Source organism: Scyliorhinus canicula, chromosome 2 (genome assembly GCF_902713615.1).
Source record: "Scyliorhinus canicula chromosome 2, sScyCan1.1, whole genome shotgun sequence".
Classification (NCBI taxonomy): domain Eukaryota; kingdom Metazoa; phylum Chordata; class Chondrichthyes; order Carcharhiniformes; family Scyliorhinidae; genus Scyliorhinus; species Scyliorhinus canicula.
The window spans coordinates 15675825-15694466 of record NC_052147.1 but is presented as its reverse complement, the minus strand read 5'-3'; the positions used below and the strand labels follow the sequence as shown (position 1 = coordinate 15694466).

Genomic DNA, 18642 nt, shown 5'->3' with positions numbered 1-18642 from the left:
ACCTGGCAATATTACATCCAACATCCCACTCACCCTACACCACACGGACCCTATTCCCTACTGACCCTATACCCCACTGACCCTATACCCCACTGACCCTATACCCCACTGACCCTATACCCCACTGATCCTGTACCCCACTGACCCTATACCCCACTGACCCTATACCCCACTGACCCTATACCCCACAGACCCTACACCCCAGTCACCCTACACCCCATTCACCCTACACCCCACTCACCCTACACCCCATTCACCCTACACCCGTCCACCCTACACACCACTCACCCTACACCCCACCCACCCTACACCCCACCCACCCTACACACCACTCACCCTATACCCCACTCACCCTATACCCCACTGACCCGATACCCCACTGACCCGATACCCCACTGACCCGATACCCCACTGACCCTATACCCCACTCACCCTATACCCCACTCACCCTATACCCCACTGACCCTATACCCCACTGACCCTATACCCCACTGACCCTACACCCCACTGACCCTACACCCTACTGACCCTATACCCTACTGACCCTATACCCCACTGACCCTATACCCCACTCACCCTATACCCCACTCACCCTATACCCCACTGACCCTATACCCCACTGACCCTATACCCCACTGACCCTACACCCCACTGACCCTACACCCTACTGACCCTATACCCTACTGACCCTATACCCCACTGACCCTATACCCCACTCACCTATACCCCACTCACCCTATACCCCATCCACCCTATACCCCACTGACCCTATACCCTACTGACCCTATACCCCACTGACCCTATATCCCACTGACCCTATACTCCACTGACCCTATACCCCACTGACCCTATACCCCACTGAGCCTATACCCCGCCCACCCTATACACCACTGACCCTATACACCACTGACCCTATATCCCACTGACCCTATACCCCACTCACCCTATACCCCACTGACACTACACCCCACTCACCCTATACCCCACTCACCCTACACCCCACAGACCCTACACCCCACTCACCCTGCACCCCACTCACCCTGCACCCCACTCACCCTGCACCCCACTCACCCTGCACCCCACTCACCCTGCACCCCACTCACCCTCCACCCCACTCACCCTACACCCCACTCACCCTACACCCCACTCACCCTACACCCCACTCACCCTACACCCCACTCACACTACACCCCACTCACCCTACACCCCATTCACCCTACACCCCACGCACCCTACACCCCATTCACCCTACACCCGTCCACCCTACACCCCACTCACCCTACACCCCACCCACCCTACACCCCACCCACCCTACACCCCACCCACCCTACACACCACTCACCCTATACCCCACTCACCCTATACCCCACTGACCCGATACCCCACTCACCCTATACCCCACTCACCCTGTACCCCACTCACCCTGTACCCCACTGACCCTATACCCCACTGACCCTATACCCAACTGACCCTACACCCCACTGACCCTATACCCTACTGACCCTATACCCTAATGACCCTATACCCCACTGACCCTATACCCCACTCACCCTATACCCCATCCACCCTATACCCCACTGACCCTATACCCTACTGACCCTATACCCCACTGACCCTATATCCCACTGACCCTATACTCCACTGACCCTATACCCCACTGAGCCTATACCCCACCCACCCTATACACCACTGACCCTATACACCACTGACCCTATATCCCACTGACCCTACACCCCACCCACCCTGCACCCCACTCACCCTGCACCCCACTCACCCTGCACCCCACTCACCCTGCACCCCACTCACCCTACACCCCACTCAACCTACACCCCACTCACCCAACACCCCACCCACCCTACACCCCACTCACCCTGCACCCCACTCACCCTACACCCCACTCACCCTACACCCCACTCACCCAACACCCCTCCCACCCTACACCCCACTCACCCTACACCCCACTCACCCAACACCCCACTAACCCTACACCCCACTCACCCTACACCCCACTCACACTACACCCCACTCACCCTACACCCCACTCACCCTACACCCCTCTCACCCTGCACCCCTCTCACCCTGCACCCCTCTCACCCTACACCCCACTCACCCTACACCCCACTCACCCTACACCTCACTCACCCTGCACCCCACTCACCCTACACCCCATTCACCCTACACCCGTCCACCCTACACCCCACTCACCCTACACCCCACCCACCCTACACCCCACCCACCCTACACCCCACCCACCCTACACCCCACCCACCCTACACACCACTCACCCTACACCCCACTCACCCCACACCCCACTCACCCTACACCCCACTCACCCTACACCCCTCTCACCCTGCACCCCTCTCACCCTACACCCCACTCACCCTACACCCCACTCACCCTACACCCCACTCACCCTACACCCGCCCACCCTACACCCCACTCACCCTACACCCCACCCACCCTACACCCCACCCACCCTACACCCCACCCACCCTACACCCCACCCACCCTACACACCACTCACCCTACACCCCACTCACCCCACTCACCCTACACCCCACTCACCCTGCACCCCACTCACCCTACACCCCACTCACCCTACACCCCACTCACCCTACACCCCACTCACCCTACGCCCCACTCACCCAACACCCCACCCACCCTACACCCCACTCACCCTACACCCCACTCACCCTACACCCCACTCACACTACACCCCACTCACCCTACACCCCATTCACCCTACACCCCACTCACCCTACACCCCACTCACCCTACACCCCATTCACCCTACACCCGTCCACCCTACACCCCACTCACCCTACACCCCACCCACCCTACACCCCACCCACCCTACACCCCACCCACCCTACACCCCACTCACCCTATACCCCACTCACCCTATACCCCACTGACCCAATATCCCACTCACCCTATACCCCACTCACCCTGTACCCCACTCACCCTGTACCCCACTGACCCTATACCCCACTGACCCTATACCCCACTGACCCTACACCCCACTGACCCTATACCCTACTGACCCTATACCCTAATGACCCTATACCCCACTGACCCTATACCCCACTGACCCTATACCCCACTCACCCTAATCCCCATCCACCCTATACCCCACTGACCCTATACCCTACTGACCCTATACCCCACTGACCCTATATCCCACTGACCCTATACTCCACTGACCCTATACCCCACTGAGCCTATACCCCGCCCACCCTATACACCACTGACCCTATACACCACTGACCCTATATCCCACTGACCCTATACCCCACTGACCCTATATCCCACTGACCCTATACTCCACTGACCCTATACCCCACTGAGCCTATACCCCGCCCACCCTATACACCACTCACCCTGCACCCCACTCACCCTGCACCCCCCTCACCTTACACCCCACTCACCCTACACCCCACTCACCCTACACCCCACTCACCCTACACCCCACTCACCCCTCACCCACTCACCCCGCACCCCACTCACCCTACACCCCACTCACCCTGCACCCCACTCACCCTGCACCCCACTCACCCTGCACCCCACTCACCCTGCACCCCACTCACCCTGCACCCCACTCACCCTACACCCCACTCACCCTTAACCCCACTCACCCAACACCCCATCCACCCTACACCCCACTCACCCTGCACCCCACTCACCCTACACCCCACTCACCCTACACCCCACTCACCCAACACCCCTCCCACCCTACACCCCACTCACCCTACACCCCACTCACCCAACACCCCACCCACCCTACACCCCACTCACCCTACACCCCACTCACACTACACCCCACTCACCCTACACCCCACTCACCGTACACCCCTCTCACCCTGCACCCCTCTCACCCTGCACCCCTCTCACCCTACACCCCACTCACCCTACACCCCACTCACCCTACACCTCACTCACCCTACACCCCACTCACCCTACACCCCATTCACCCTACACCCGTCCACCCTACACCCCACTCACCCTACACCCCACCCACCCTACACCCCACCCACCCTACACCCCACCCACCCTACACACCACTCACCCTACACCCCACTCACCCCACACCCCACTCACCCTACACCCCACTCACCCTACACCCCTCTCACCCTGCACCCCTCTCACCCTACACCCCACTCACCCTACACCCCACTCACCCTACACCCCACTCACCCTACACCCCATTCACCCTACACCCGCCCACCCTACACCCCACTCACCCTACACCCCACCCACCCTACACCCCACCCACCCTACAACCCCACCCACCCTACACACCACTCACTCTACACCCCACTCACCCTACACCCCACCCACCCTACACCCCGCCTACCCTACACCCCTACACCCCACTCACCCTACACCCCACTCACCCTACGCCCCACTCACCCTACGCCCCATTTACCCTACACCCGCCCACCCTACACCCACTCACCCTACACCCCACCCACCCTACACCCCACCCACCCTACACCCCACTCACCCTGCACCCCTCTCACCCTGAACCCCTCTCACCCTACACCCCACTCACCCGACACCCCATTCACCCTACACCCCATTCACCCTACACCCACCCACCCTACACCCCACCCACCCTACACCCCAGTCACCCTACACCCCGCCCACCCTACACCCCGTCAACCAGCACCCCACCCACCCTACACCCCACCCACCCTATACCCCACCCTACACCCCGCTCACCCTACACCCTGCCCACCCTACACCCCACCTACCCTACACCCCTACACCCCTCCCACCCTGCCCCCGCCCACCCTACACCCTGCCCACCCTACACCCCACTCACCCTACACCCCGCCCACCCTACACCCCACCCACCCTACACCCCACTCACCCTACACCCCACCCACCCTACACCTCACCCACCCTACACCCCACTCACCCTACACCCCACTCACCCTACACCCCACCCACCCTACACCCCACACCCCACCCACCCTACACCCCACACCCCACCCACCCTACACCCCGCCCACCCTACACCCCGCCCACCCTACACCCCGCTCACCCTGCACCCCACTCACCCCACACCCCACCCACCCTACACCCCACACCCCACCCACCCTACACCCCACACCCCACCCACCCTACACCCTGCTCACCCTACACCCCACCCACCCTACACCCCATCACCCTACACCCCACCCACCCTACACCCCACACCCCACCCACCCTACACCCCACACCCCACCCACCCTACACCCCGCCCACCCTACACCCCGCCCACCCTACACCCCGCTCACCCTGCACCCCACTCACCCCACACCCCACCCACCCTACACCCCACTCACCCTACACCCTGCCCACCCTACACCCCGCCCACCCTACACCCCGCCCACCCTACACCCCGCCCACCCTACACCTCGCTCACCCTACACCCCGCCCACCCTACACCCCGCCCACCCACCACCCCGCCACCCAGCACCCCACCCACCCTACACCCCGCCACCCAGCACGCCACCCACCCTACATCCCACTCACACTACACCCTGCCCACCCTACACCCCGCCCACCCTACACCCCACTCACCATACACCCCACTCACCCTACACCCCACTCACCCTACACCCTACCCACCCTACACCCTGCCCACCCTACACCCCACCCACCCTACACCCTCTCACCCTATACCCATCCACCCTACACTCCACTCATCCTACACCCCACTCACCCTACACCTCACTCACCCTGCACCCCACTCAATCTACATCACACTTTCTCAACATCCTACTAATCCTACATCACCCTCACCGTACATCCTTCTGCCCTACACTCTGCCCATCCTATGCCTCACCCACCCACCCAACAGCTCTCTTGCGCTACACCCTTCCCACTGTATACCCTTCCAGCCCTATACCCTGCTCACCTTACAGTTTGTTCACCCCACACCATCCCCTTGTCCTGCACCATGCCCACCCAATGCCACCCTTGTCCAGCACCTTGGCCATCCTACACTCTGTCCACCCTCATACTACTCTCCTTACACCCTTCCAGCCTCATTTCCAGTAGGTGCAGGTTCAGAGCCTCCATTTGGTCCCGGATCCTGTCCAATGTTTCAGGTCACCTTGGAAGGCCTGTACCTGCTGTTAATCACGAGTCAATTGGGCCTTCCCTCCCAGAGTTCTAGCCCGCTGAGCGAATGGTGCCAGGGGCCGGGTGCTCCGGAGGAGCTTGCCCAAATTCCCCTCGAAGTTGGTGCAATGGTACGACAGGCCGGAGGATCCACTCTTTCTAACTATGGAGCTTTCTCTCTCCACAGATGCTGCCAGACCTGCGGAACATTTCCAGCAATTATTGATTTTATTTCACATTCCCAGTATCCGCAGTATTTTGCTTTCAGTTCTGAGGGAATTGATTCTGTGCAGAGTTTCCGGATCTTGTATCGGCCAGGGCCATAGTCTAACATCAAGTTGAACTGGCTATTACTCAATTATCGAAGATTGTGATTTGATTAAAACTTCATGGGAAGAAGTGAAACACTAATTTGGCCACATGGTCTCCTAATGATTTGTAATTTGTCAAAGACACACCCCATATAGGATGATGTCCAGGGTACTCAAAACACAGGTGGTGCCGAGTCCCAGTCCGGAGGTGACAATCTTTGGAGTGTCGGACGAGCCAGGAGTCCAGGGGGCGAAAGAGGCCGACGTCTTGGTCTTTGCCTCCATGGTAGCCTCTCAGCCTCAAAAAAATAACGTTTGCCTTAAGAGGGTCAATGTTAGGGTTCACCCGGAGGTGGCAGCCGTTCGTCGACTTTCTCGGGGAAAATTAAAATGTCAGCAGAAGCAGAATGCCAAAGTAGGGGAGGGGGGAGGGGGGGCTGGAGGGAGGGCCAGACTGTTGTTTATGGTTGGGGTGTGTGAAGATTGTGATTGGGGTGGAAATGTTTATTGTACCATGTTTATGTCGCTGTTATTGTTATTATTATGAAAATTGCAAATACCCTAATAAAAATATTTTTTATAAAAAGACACACTCTGTAAATATTAAGCTACCTTTCCCCTTTACACACGCTGCCTGGCCTGCCGCATGTATCTGACATTTTGGGCCTTGATCTCAGATTGCCAGCATTTTACTTTACTCTGCCATTGCTTACCCTGTGTGTGAGAGAGGTGTACAGAAGGTACCCAGCCTGCGTGTGCACCACACCCTTAGGCTTCCCAGTGCTCCCCGACGTGTACAACAGGAACAACATGTCCTCACTCTCCATGGCAACGGGGTCACATGCTGCTTCTTCTTTCATCATTTCCTGGAAAATCAGCCGTTGTTTAGCCATATCATTGTGCAATAATCAGAGCAGTACAGATACTGGGAAACCATCCAAACCCTGTTTGAAACGTTTGAGTTCAGGTTTCACATATGCAGGAACCTAAGGTTGTGCAAAGACCAATTTAATCCCCTTTCCCTTTGCACTGCCTTCATTCGGGGCCTCAGCCCGTCTGGTGGGCCAAAGATGGCTGCCCCCATTTGCAGTGGGGGAGGAGCAGGTTGGCAGTAACTCCAGTGCTGGGCCACATATATACAGAAGGGAAAAACAAATTAAAGATAACAGCATGACAAGTAAAGTTAAACTATCTGACGCCGTGGAGGATTTACGGTTGTAAGAATTGGCAATGGCACAGCTCGCCAAATGCCCTGTGCTTGGGCACTGTGGTCCTGGCCTGGTTGAGACAGTGGGGATAAATCCATGGAGGACAGTTTAGGGTTGATGCCTGAGAATTGTTTCTCAAATCCTTTTTAACGTACTTCATCACTGAGAGTGCAGGTCGAGCCCATTACATAGACAGGGGGAGGCTCAATTGAACAGCTAACCCTTTACGTTCTCACAGCCTGGGTATTCTACAGTGTGAATGTTAACATAAAATCTCTTTCACACGTTTGCACCAACTTCCTTTGTCGCCTATTTCAGCAGATGTGTCGATCGATTTGCTCTAACTAAGCACCTGTGCTAGAATTGCGAACATTTCACGCAGATGCTCACATGGGGGTAATTTGCAGCATATTATCTCCGGTTTTGCCTTTTTAGAAATGCCCACTAATAAGGCCTGCTTTAAAACTCACTCAAGTGAAATCGGACCCCTCCAGGGATTGAGCACCAAACGCACCACCTTTCAGGTGAAACATGAGCCTCGCTTGCCTGCCCACCTGTGTAGATGCACAGCACGCGGTACCATAGAGGTACTAGATTACTAGACAAGTAATCCAGGGGCCCAGACGAACGCCCCTGCAGACATGAATTCAAATCCCACCCGGGCAGCTGGGAGAATTTCAATTAATTAATAAAATGGCGGGGGCAGCACAGTGGTTAGCACTGCAGCCTCACGGCGCTGAGGATCCAGGTTCGAATCCCAGCCTTGGGTCACTGTCCGTGTGGAGTTTGCACATTCTCCCCGTGTTTGCGGGGGTTTCACCCCCACAACCTAAAGATATGCAGGCTTGGTGGATTGGCCAAGCTAAATTGCCCTTTTAAAAAAAATAATAAAATGGCATCCGTAATGGTGAGGGTGAAATTTTGGTTAACCAGCCAGTAAACCCACATCCCAAGAACGAATAAATAAAAATTGTACCTCCTCCAGGGGGATATCAATATTCGACATCGGGACCTTGTTCTCTGTTCTCATAGCGACAAGCACTCGCTTGACGGAAGGGCACAACTTCACAGCTTGATCCACGGTTTTCTTCAACTCGATGATCCGCCCTCCCCTCAGGGCCTGGTTGGTGGTGATCACGGTTTCAGACTGTGCTTTAGGAAGGAGAACATGGCGGTTAGGAGACTGCGCCATAAAAGCAGCTTGCCCTTATATTTTGTCTTTAGGCAAGCCAAAAATCCCCAAGGTACTTCACAATTGTGCAGGCCGGGCTACACTGGGACGTTCCGGCAAGCGGACCTCCTCAGTTCACAGAACTGCGCGTGCCTCACTGAGGCCTCTTATACTACATGAGTCATATTGTATCGCCATGTGTTTCTTTTTTTTAATAAATGTTTTTATTGGGTTTTTGAACAAGGTATAATTACCGTTATGTACACAGAATAAGAAACATATTACACATATTTAGAAGAGAAGGGCACACCCCAACCTAAAATACAATCAAATATGAAATAGAATAACTGGTGGGGTATTGTGCACCAGCTCGACAGCGGCAGCTCTGTGCATCTGGCAGAATTATTTACACCACGTAAGTACGCGACTTTTTGAGGGGGGGGTTGGGGTGGGGGGGATTGTGGGGGGGCAAATATACATTTGGGTGCCGGGGAGATAATTACAGTGTGCGATACTTGGCTGTGTTGTGTGCTGTTGTCGCCTGCTTCTCCCGGACGGTTCTCGCTGCCGTCCCCCCGCTCGCCTCCGCTTCTGCTGCTCCCTCCCGTCCTCCATCTTTAATTTCCTCGTTCCCCGCTCCTGGAGATGTCACGCACGTTTTGGCATCCCGTGCCTTCCTTCTGGCTCCCGTTTCCCTGCCCCCCGCCCCATCCCGCTGGTTCTCCTCTCTTGTCCCCCCCCCCCCCCCCCCCCCCCCCCCCCCACGGTTCGCCCTCCTTTCCTCAGGTTTAGCTGTCCCCCCCCCCTGTGGTTTTCCTTTCTTTCTTCAGGTTTAGCCGCCCCCCCCCCCCCCCCCCCCCCCCCCCCCCCCCTCCCAGTCCCTCTCTCCCTTTCATGCCTTGGCTACCCTCCCCTGATTCTTGACTAATTTCCCCTGATTCTTGGCTACCTGGCTATTCTTCCTCTTATTCGTTGGCCACAAACAGGTCCCGGAACAGTTGCGTGAATGGCTCCCACGTTCTGTGGAAGCCGTCGTCCGACCCTCGGATGGCGAATTTGATTTTCTCCATTTGGAGAGATTCCGAGAGGTCGGACAGCCAGTCTGCAGCTCTGGGTGGTGCTGCTGACCGCCAGCCAAACAGGATTCTACGGCGGGCGATCAGGGAGGTAAAGGCAAGGGCGTCCGCCCTCCTCCCCAGGAATAGATCTGGCTGGTCCGAGACCCCGAAGACCGCCACTTTCGGGCATGGCTCCACCCTCACCCCCACCACTTTGGACATGGCCTCGAAGAAGGCTGTCCAGTACTCCACCAGTCTGGGGCAAGACCAGAACATGTGGGCGTGGTTGGCCGGGCCTACTTGGCACCGTTCACATCTGTCCTCCACATCCGGGAAGAACCTACTCTTAGGGGTTCTTGTTAAGTGGGCTCTATGTACCACTTTTAGCTGCGTCAGGCTGAGCCTAGCGCACGTGGCGGTGGAGTTGACCCTATGCAGTGCTTCGCTTCAGAGTCCCCATCCTATCTCAATCTCCAGGTCCTCCTCCCATTTTTTTCTTGTTGCATCCAGTGCGGTGTCGGCTCTTTCTGTCAGTCGGTCGTACATGTCACCACAGTTTCCCTTGTCTAGTATGCTTGTCGCCATGTGTTTCTTGGCACTGCGAGCTAAACGCGCTCGCTATGGGACTTCATTCCCAATTAGTTGAATCGGGCCCACAGATATATGGCTACACAGCCAAAATCTAGAATATCAGATGGTGCGCTTTGGAAACCCAAACACAAGGTAGTGATGTTGCTTGTGCAGATGTTACTGTTAAATATGAAGATAATATCAGGTCATCAGAGAATGGTTGGGCCGAGTAGGTTAACAAATACAAACATCTTGGGCGGCACAGTGGCCCAGTGATTAGCATTGCTGCCTACGGCGCTGAGGACCCGGGTTCGAATCCTGGCCCTGGGTCACTGTCCGTGTGGAGTTTGCACATTCTCCCCGTGTTTGCCTGGGTTTCACCCCCACAACCCAAAGATGTGCAGAATAGGTAGATTGGCCACGCTAAATTGCCCCTTAATTGTAAAAAATAATTGGGTACTCTAAATTTATTTTAAAAAACAAATACAAACATCTTCAGAATCGGATCAGAGTGATGACAGAAGGACTTTGCCTTTCTGATCGGAGCTAAGGTAAATGGTGCAAACATAAGGCCTATTTAATGAGATGTTCACATACTGTTCCGCATTAAACCTACCCCTGCCAAATCATTAGGCTCACAATGTTATTAACATTGGAGGTTTTACAAATCTTTGAAGACAGTTTGTTTCATTCGTTGTGTCGCATTTTGCTTTTCATTTACATTTTTATATTTCAATACATTTTTGTTTACATTTTAATAATTTATCTTTTTTATTTTGTAGCCATCTGGGATGGCCACTTACAAAGGATCCTGGGAAATATGGCCACCTGCAAAGGACCATGGGAAATATGGTCAACCCAGGACTCAGACGCTCAGACCTTATGTATATTAGCAACTCAGATAACTAGACGCTATCGTCTAGTTACTTTGCATTCTAATGGCCCATTTCCCCAGAACAAAAGACCTGTACCCAGGTAACAGATACAGAAATTGACTCATTGGCGCCACTCCCTTTGCTCAGGGAGCCCAAAAAGCCAAGGTCAATGACCGCTCAGGACACGCCCAGCCATCAAGGCACCCGCCCCTTTATTGGCCAAAATCGAAGGCAGTAATCGGAGCCTGCCGAATTATTGGGTCCAAAGCTAAGGACCACCCAAAACAGTGCAAAACCCCAGAAGGATAAAGAGAGACAGAGCCATGTGTTCGGTCTCTCTTGACCCCGGCGCTCAGTCTCTCTTGGCCCCGACCTATGCCTAAAACCAAGCGTAGCATCACGACCAGAAGACAAGTTCAAGACCAACGATCGCTACCAGACGGATGAGCCCAGCAGAAGTGAAGTCACTTCTCCAGACCCAGCCACGCAAGATCCGATAAAGGCCTTGTTCCTCTGCATAAAGCTGGGTGCCTGAAGTTAAGTACAGGTTGTTGTAGCGTTAGGTGTAATTTAGCTTGTCATGTTTATGTTGCATGTGGAAGTAATTCTTGTGTGTAAATAAACAATCATTGAACTTGAACTAACTAACTGGTTGTTTGTTCTTTGATGGATATCCGGTAAAACCTTGTGGTGGTATCATTTGATACCTGGCGACTCTGAAAAGCAATATCATCATTAATAACTGTCATGTCAGTATCCAGTTAAAAAGAGCAACATTATTGGCGTCTCCGGTGTGAATTGGCAACAATTTCAATTCTACAAGTTTTTTATATTTGTTTCAGTAACTCAACATTGCTAGATGATGATAGGACTTATTCACATGGTCCCCAGAATGATTAAATGCCTGCTTTTACCCGATTCACATTCCATGCTGGTGAATTCTATGGCTCCAGTGTAATTTCTATCTTCCCATTCCCTTTTTAATTCAGTTCAAGGAATTTGTTTTTTTTATAATCGCATATAACATGGATGAGCCACATTAAAACTCAAAATGCATATTGGGCGGGATTGGTGGTGGGAGCGGGAATTCCCAAAGGGGGTCCAAAAACAATTGGATTTCTTGTCCTGATGGTCCATGAACCCTTCCACCCCGCCAAAGGCGTAATGGAAATCCCAATGTTGATCATCGGGATTTCGAGTTGACTGCATTGACATGTAATTATTAGGCCTTTACTCCTGATAGTCCACATCACCCCGTTGGATTGTCCATTAATCATGACAGGTCTCCCATGACGTGCACTCAGTCAGCAGAATCCAGTGGAGATGCTGCGCAGGTGAGGACATCTCTGGGGGATGTGCGGGAGAGTGTCCAGCCTGGGCAGTACCCTGAAACTGCCCGGTCACTGGCCCCATGCACTGCAGTGCCAGGGGGCAGTGTCATGGGATGCGGGGGTGGAGTTCCATGTGGGGCAGGGGTCCATGGTGGAGGGAAATCCATGCGAGGGGGAGGGGGTATGATGTTTGTATTTTTAAAATTTGGAGTACCCTTTCGTTGTGTGATATGATGGAGGACTACGCCCTTGAGGCCGCACCATTATCTTTTATTTTAATGTTCATCTATATCAGGGCAGCGACACAGGTGGTCAAGAAGGCAGCTAGGACACAGATGCTGAAAATCCTGGAACAGAAATTGAGCAGATGAACAAAACGGGTAAATTCTCACCATCTTGGATCCTGTTGGCCAAAGCCTCGGCACTGAACCCGGCAAACACGACGGTATGCACCGCCCCAATACGGGCACAGGCCAGCATGGATGCCACTGCCATTGGGGAGGCTGGCATGTAGATGACCACCCGATCTCCTTTGCGGACACCTTGTCGTTTGAGCGTGTTTGCCAGGCGGCAGGTCACCTCCAGGAGCTGTCTGAATGTACAGAAATAAGCAGTGAATGCAGTGCAGCCCAAAGGCCCGTGTACCACATGGGACTCCACCCCCATCCCACTACATCTTCCCGCCTTTAAGAAACGAGCCCTCCTGCCACATCAGACCCACGAATGTGGCAATCTCGTTAAAACACCTTGTCTCTCATGGTGATCTTATTGAACTGTGTAAGATCCTGAGGGGACTTGACAGGCCGGCTGAAGGATGTTCTCCCTTCTGCGAGAGACTAGAAATAAAGGTCTCCCATTGAAGGCATAGATGAGCAGAATGATTGTTCTCTGAGCGTCAGGTGTGTGTGGAACTCTCTTCCCCAGACAGTGATGGAGCAGGGCCATTGCAAAACATTTAAGGCTGAATTAGGTGGATTATTGATTGACGAGGGAGCCAAGGGTATAGGGGGTATGAGGAAAGTGGAGTTGAGGCCACAATCGGAACAGAATAGCAGAGCAGGCTCAAAGGGCCGAATTGCCTACTCCTGCTCCTAATTCGTATGTAGAGCACTGTGGCTAAAACGACAATCGCCGTTCTTGTTCCCCAAATGGAAATTTTCAAACTTGGTGCCGTGCTTTTGGCTGGACAACGAGTTAGTCGGACAACAACACTGTTCAACTAGTAAGGAGTCAATGGTTGAATTGCTACAGTTATGGTTCAGTGAATAGCGCTCTCTCCTTAGAATCAGAAAGCTCATGGCTCAATTCCCACTCCAGCGACTAGGCTGACCTTACAGAGCAGTACTGGGTGAGTGCTTCACTGTTGCAGGTGCCACCTTTCAGAGGAGAGGCCCGGCCTTGCCTCAGCTGAACGTAAGGGATCCCATTAAATTATTCAAAGGAGGGCAGCACGGCCGCACAGTGGTTAGCACTTGGACTGCGGCGCTGAGAACCCGGGTTCGATTCCCGGCCCCGGGTCGCTGTCCGTGTGGGGTTTGCACATTCTCCCCATGTCTGCGTGGGTAACTTCATTTGAAGCCTACTTGTGACAATAAGCTATTTTCATTTCATTTCATTTCTCTCAGTGTCTGCGTTGGTGTCACCCCCACAACCCAAAGATGTGCAGGTTAGGTGGATTGGCCACGCTAAATTGCCCCTAAAATTGGAAAAAAAAATTGGGTACTCTAAATTTATGAACAAAAAATTTTTTTCTCCCAGATATCCTGGGTAGTATTTATTCCTCAACTAACGGCCGTTACCTCATTTCTGTTTGCGTAATCTTGCTGTGCACAAATTGTTTGCTTTGCTTCCTACAGCGCTACAATGAGTATACTTCAAAAGTGCTGCATGAACTGCAAATGGTTGTGAAATATGCCACAGAGATACAAGCCCTTCCCTTTTGTCTACAGGTTTGTTTTCCCACATTCTGCTCCCGACATTACCTGTAGGTTACCTTCACCTGAGTGCCAGGTTCATCTCTCTCCCATATTAATGCCACCTTGTCTGGAGACACGTGGACGTGCCGGTCGATGCAGTTCACTGATCAGGGGAAAATAAGATCAGAAAGGGAAGGGTTAATTAATGTCGGAACACGCACGCGAGCGTATTACAGACGGCACCAAACGGAGGGAAAATGGGTACAACAGAGCAGCCAAGACAATACCAAATGAGCCAGAAGAAGTCTGCAAGCGGGAAGCACAAAGCCCAGGTGGGCTTCAAGCACTGGAGCTCGAAAGGGAAAATGGACAACTCATACGGTGCAAATGATGGTGATACTGGACAGAGCGAAATTGGAAGAGGCCACGAAGTCGTGTTTGACGTAACGTCGAAACTGTCCGACCAGGGCAGGGCAACAAGCAGCAAAGCCAATGGAATGAGGAATAAGGTAGGAATACCGGTCGACAATAAGTCAGGAGATCATGACCGACCTGTATCGGACTATATATTCGGGATCCCTTTCATCATTATTACCTGGGCTCACGACAGAGAGGGAACTCAGATAGGAACGTCCGCATATTGGTCATAGACACCACCCAATTTGCTTTCCATTTAAGAAAATATCCGTGATCCCCTGGCACCAGCTTGGTTATATCATTACAATGTGACTACTGCACAGAAACAGCCATTCAGGACAACTGGGTTATAAGATTCACGTGAGCCTCACCACCCCCCTCTTCACAAAGGCCTATCAGTAAATGCTATTTTTATTATTCATAGATGTTTATAGCACAGAAGGAGGCCATTCAGCCCATCGTGCCAACCGCCAGTCAGCAAACCTCTGACTTACACTCATTTTTCAGCGCTTGGCCCACGGCCCTGGAGGTTACCCCAGCGCAAGTGAATGTCTCAATATTTGTTAAATGTTACAAGAGTTTCTGACTGATCCACCTTTCTCCACCAAGTGCTACGATCCCCGTTGATGCTAAAACTGGATGGGAAGATCCAGAATGGTGCCCTGGTTCAAAAGACTGGAATTGTTTTTTAATAAACAGTGGAGGAACAGAGACAGAGGGCTGCTAATTAGTTTTAACAACACAAAAAAAATATTTCTTCAACATGAAAAGTTGGATTATTACACAATAGGGGCCTCACGGTAGCATGGTGCTTAGCATCAATGCTTCACAGCTCCAGGGTCCCAGGTTCGATTCCCGGCTGGGTCACTGTCTGTGTGGAGTCTGCACGTCCTCCCCCTGTGTGCGTGGGTTTCCTCCGGGTGCTCCGGTTTCCTCCCACAGTCCAAAGATGTGTGGGTTAGGTGGATTAGCCACGCTAAATTGCCCGTAGTGTAAGGTTAATGGGGGGATTGTCGGGTATACGGGTTACGTGGGTTTAAGTAGGGTGATCATTGCTCGGCACAACATCGAGGGCCGAAGGGCCTGTTCTGTGCTGTACTGTTCTATAATTCTATAATACTCCTTTCCTCACCCCTTACCTTTTTAAAAAAATTTTGTGTACCCAATTAATTTTTCTTTTCCAATTAAGGGGCAATTTAGCATGGCCAATCCACCTAATCTGCACATTTTTGGGTTGTGGGGGCGAAACCCACGCAAACATGGGGAGAATGTGCAAACTCCACACGGACAGTGACCCAGAGCTGGGATCGAACCTGGGACCTCGGCGCCATGAGGCTGCAGGGCTAACCCACTGTGCCACCGTGCTGCCCCTCACCCCTTACCTTAACAAGTACACACAGGTTTTAAAGATTAGCATGGATTACAAAGTGCCCCTTAAGCTGCAATGGGCTCATTAACCCAAAAAGGTCCCTTCAAACACACAAGATGACTGTGGTCAAATACACTCACTCCTGTGAACCCAAGTTAGTGTCTGTGGATTTCTCCTCAGATTCCCCCCCGCCACTCCCGATGATGGTCACATGAGAGATTGGGCGGCAAGATAGCACGGTGGTTAGTATTGTTGCTTCACAGCACCAGGGACCAGGGTTCAATTCCTGGCTTGGGTCACTGCCTGTGCAGAGTCTGCACGTTCTACCCGCGTCGGAGTGGGATTCCTCCAGGAGCTCCGGTTTCCTCCCACAAGTCCCGTAAGATGTGCTTGTTAGGTGAATTGGACATTCGGAATTCTCCCTCTGTACCCGAACAGGTGCCGGAGTGTGGCGACGAGGGGATTTTCACAGTAATTTCATTGCAGTGTAATGTAAGCCTACTTGTGACACAAATGAAGATTATTATTATTTCCATGTCCAAAAGCATACTTTAAAATCTTCTTTTGTAATAATGCTTTCCAGTAGCAGTTTGCATTCTGAAATCCAATCCAGGCTTTTAAAATTACACTTTTAACCCAAGATTCCGATCCGTTTTTCCCTATTGGCATTGAATCCAGTCCAGGAATTTACACCACCCCCTTTAACGTCTCCTTTTTCTTAGCAAAGAACAAAGAAGAAAGTACAGCACAGGAACAAGCCCTTCGGCCCTCCAAGCCCGTGCCGACCATGCTACCCGTCTAAACTACAATCTTCTACACTTCCTGGGTCCGTATCCCTCTATTCCCATCCTATTCATGTATTTGTCAAGATGCCCCTTAAACATCACTATCGTCCCTGCTTCCACCACCTCCTCCGGCAGCGAGTTCCAGGCACCCACTACCCTCTGTGTAAAAAACTTGCCTCGTACATCGCCTCTAAACCTTGCCCCTCGCACCTTAAACCTATGCCCCCTAGTAATTGACCCGCTACCCTTGGAAAAAGTCTCTGACCATTCACCCTGTCTATGCCCCTCATAATTTTGTAGATCTCTATCAGGTCGCCCATCAACCTCGTTGTTCCAGTGAGAACAAACCTAGTTTATTCAACCGCTCCTCATAGCTAATGCCCTCCATACCAGGCAACATCCTGGTAAATCTCTTCTGCACCCTCTCTAAAGCCTCCACATCCTTCTGGTAGCGTGGCGACCAGAATTGAACACTATACTTGAACACTTAGCTCCGAGATCCAGCCACAAATTTCCATAGCTATTTCAACTCATGTTCCACAGGCTATAGTAAAATCTCACAAACCTGAAAATTCATTCAGATATCTTTCTGGCGCCGCAGCCTTCTTCTCGAGACTCTCTGGCTTTACTGAACAGTGCTCAGTCCTGGTACTCAGACTTCTTGGAAACTTATCTTCAGTTCTTTAGTTTCCTTAACTGGCTGCTCTTTAGATCTCTGCAGTTGGGCAGCACGGTGGCCTTGTGGTTAGCACAACCGCCTCACGGCGCTGAGGTCCCAGGTTCGATCCCGGCTCTGGGCCACTGTCCGTGTGGAGTTTGCACATTCTCCCCGTGTCTGCGTGGGTTTCACCCCCACAACCCAAAAATGTGCAGAGTAGGTGGATTGGCCACGCTAAATTGCCCCTTAATTGGAAAAAATAATTGGCTAATCTAAATTTAAAAAAAAACAAAAAACAAAAAAAAAAAAGATCTCTGCAGTTGTTTTCTTAACCATTACTCCGTGGTATGGCTTTTTGTCTAGCAAAGCTGAGCGAGATGTTCCTTCTCTAGCTTTCAAAACCAACTGCTTCGAGCAGAGCTGGGAGAGCTGCCTACTCTCTCACTACCCATCTCCAAATAAAAATAAATTAGCTTACTAAAACTTAAAAGCTTCTCCAACTTACAAGGCCCAGTTGCTAAGCAACACCCACATGCTTCTATCTTTTATTTATTTTTCATACCATAGCCCTCTCTAAGCACAATAAAAACATAGTTAGAATCATAGAATCTACAGTGTAGATAGAGGCCATTAGGCCCATCAAGTCTACACCGGCACCTGAAAGAGCACCCTACCTAAGCCCATCCTCACCCTATCCCCACAAAACTTTTGGACACTAAGGGCAATTTATCATGGCCAATCCACCTAACCTGCACATCTTTGGACTGGGAGGAAACCAGAGCACCCGGAAAAACCCCACGCACACATGGGGAGAACATGCAAACACCACACAGACAGACGCCCGGGGTCGGAATCGAACCTG

At 52.6% G+C, this 18642-nt stretch overlaps 1 protein-coding gene across 2 annotated transcripts in view; it reads right to left on the bottom strand.

Moving 5' to 3' along the window:
• LOC119951027 (acetyl-coenzyme A synthetase 2-like, mitochondrial) overlaps positions 1-18642 on the bottom strand; it is a 64750-nt gene that overhangs the window by 34984 nt on the left and 11124 nt on the right. For both annotated transcript variants that reach the window (XM_038774063.1, XM_038774071.1), the window contains exons 2-5: positions 14618-14714; positions 13028-13227; positions 8607-8782; positions 7136-7288 (exon numbers count right to left, since the gene is read on the bottom strand). In XM_038774063.1, the coding sequence (XP_038629991.1) occupies positions 7136-7288; positions 8607-8782; positions 13028-13227; positions 14618-14714 (626 nt within the window). The remainder of the gene's footprint in view (positions 1-7135; positions 7289-8606; positions 8783-13027; positions 13228-14617; positions 14715-18642) is intronic.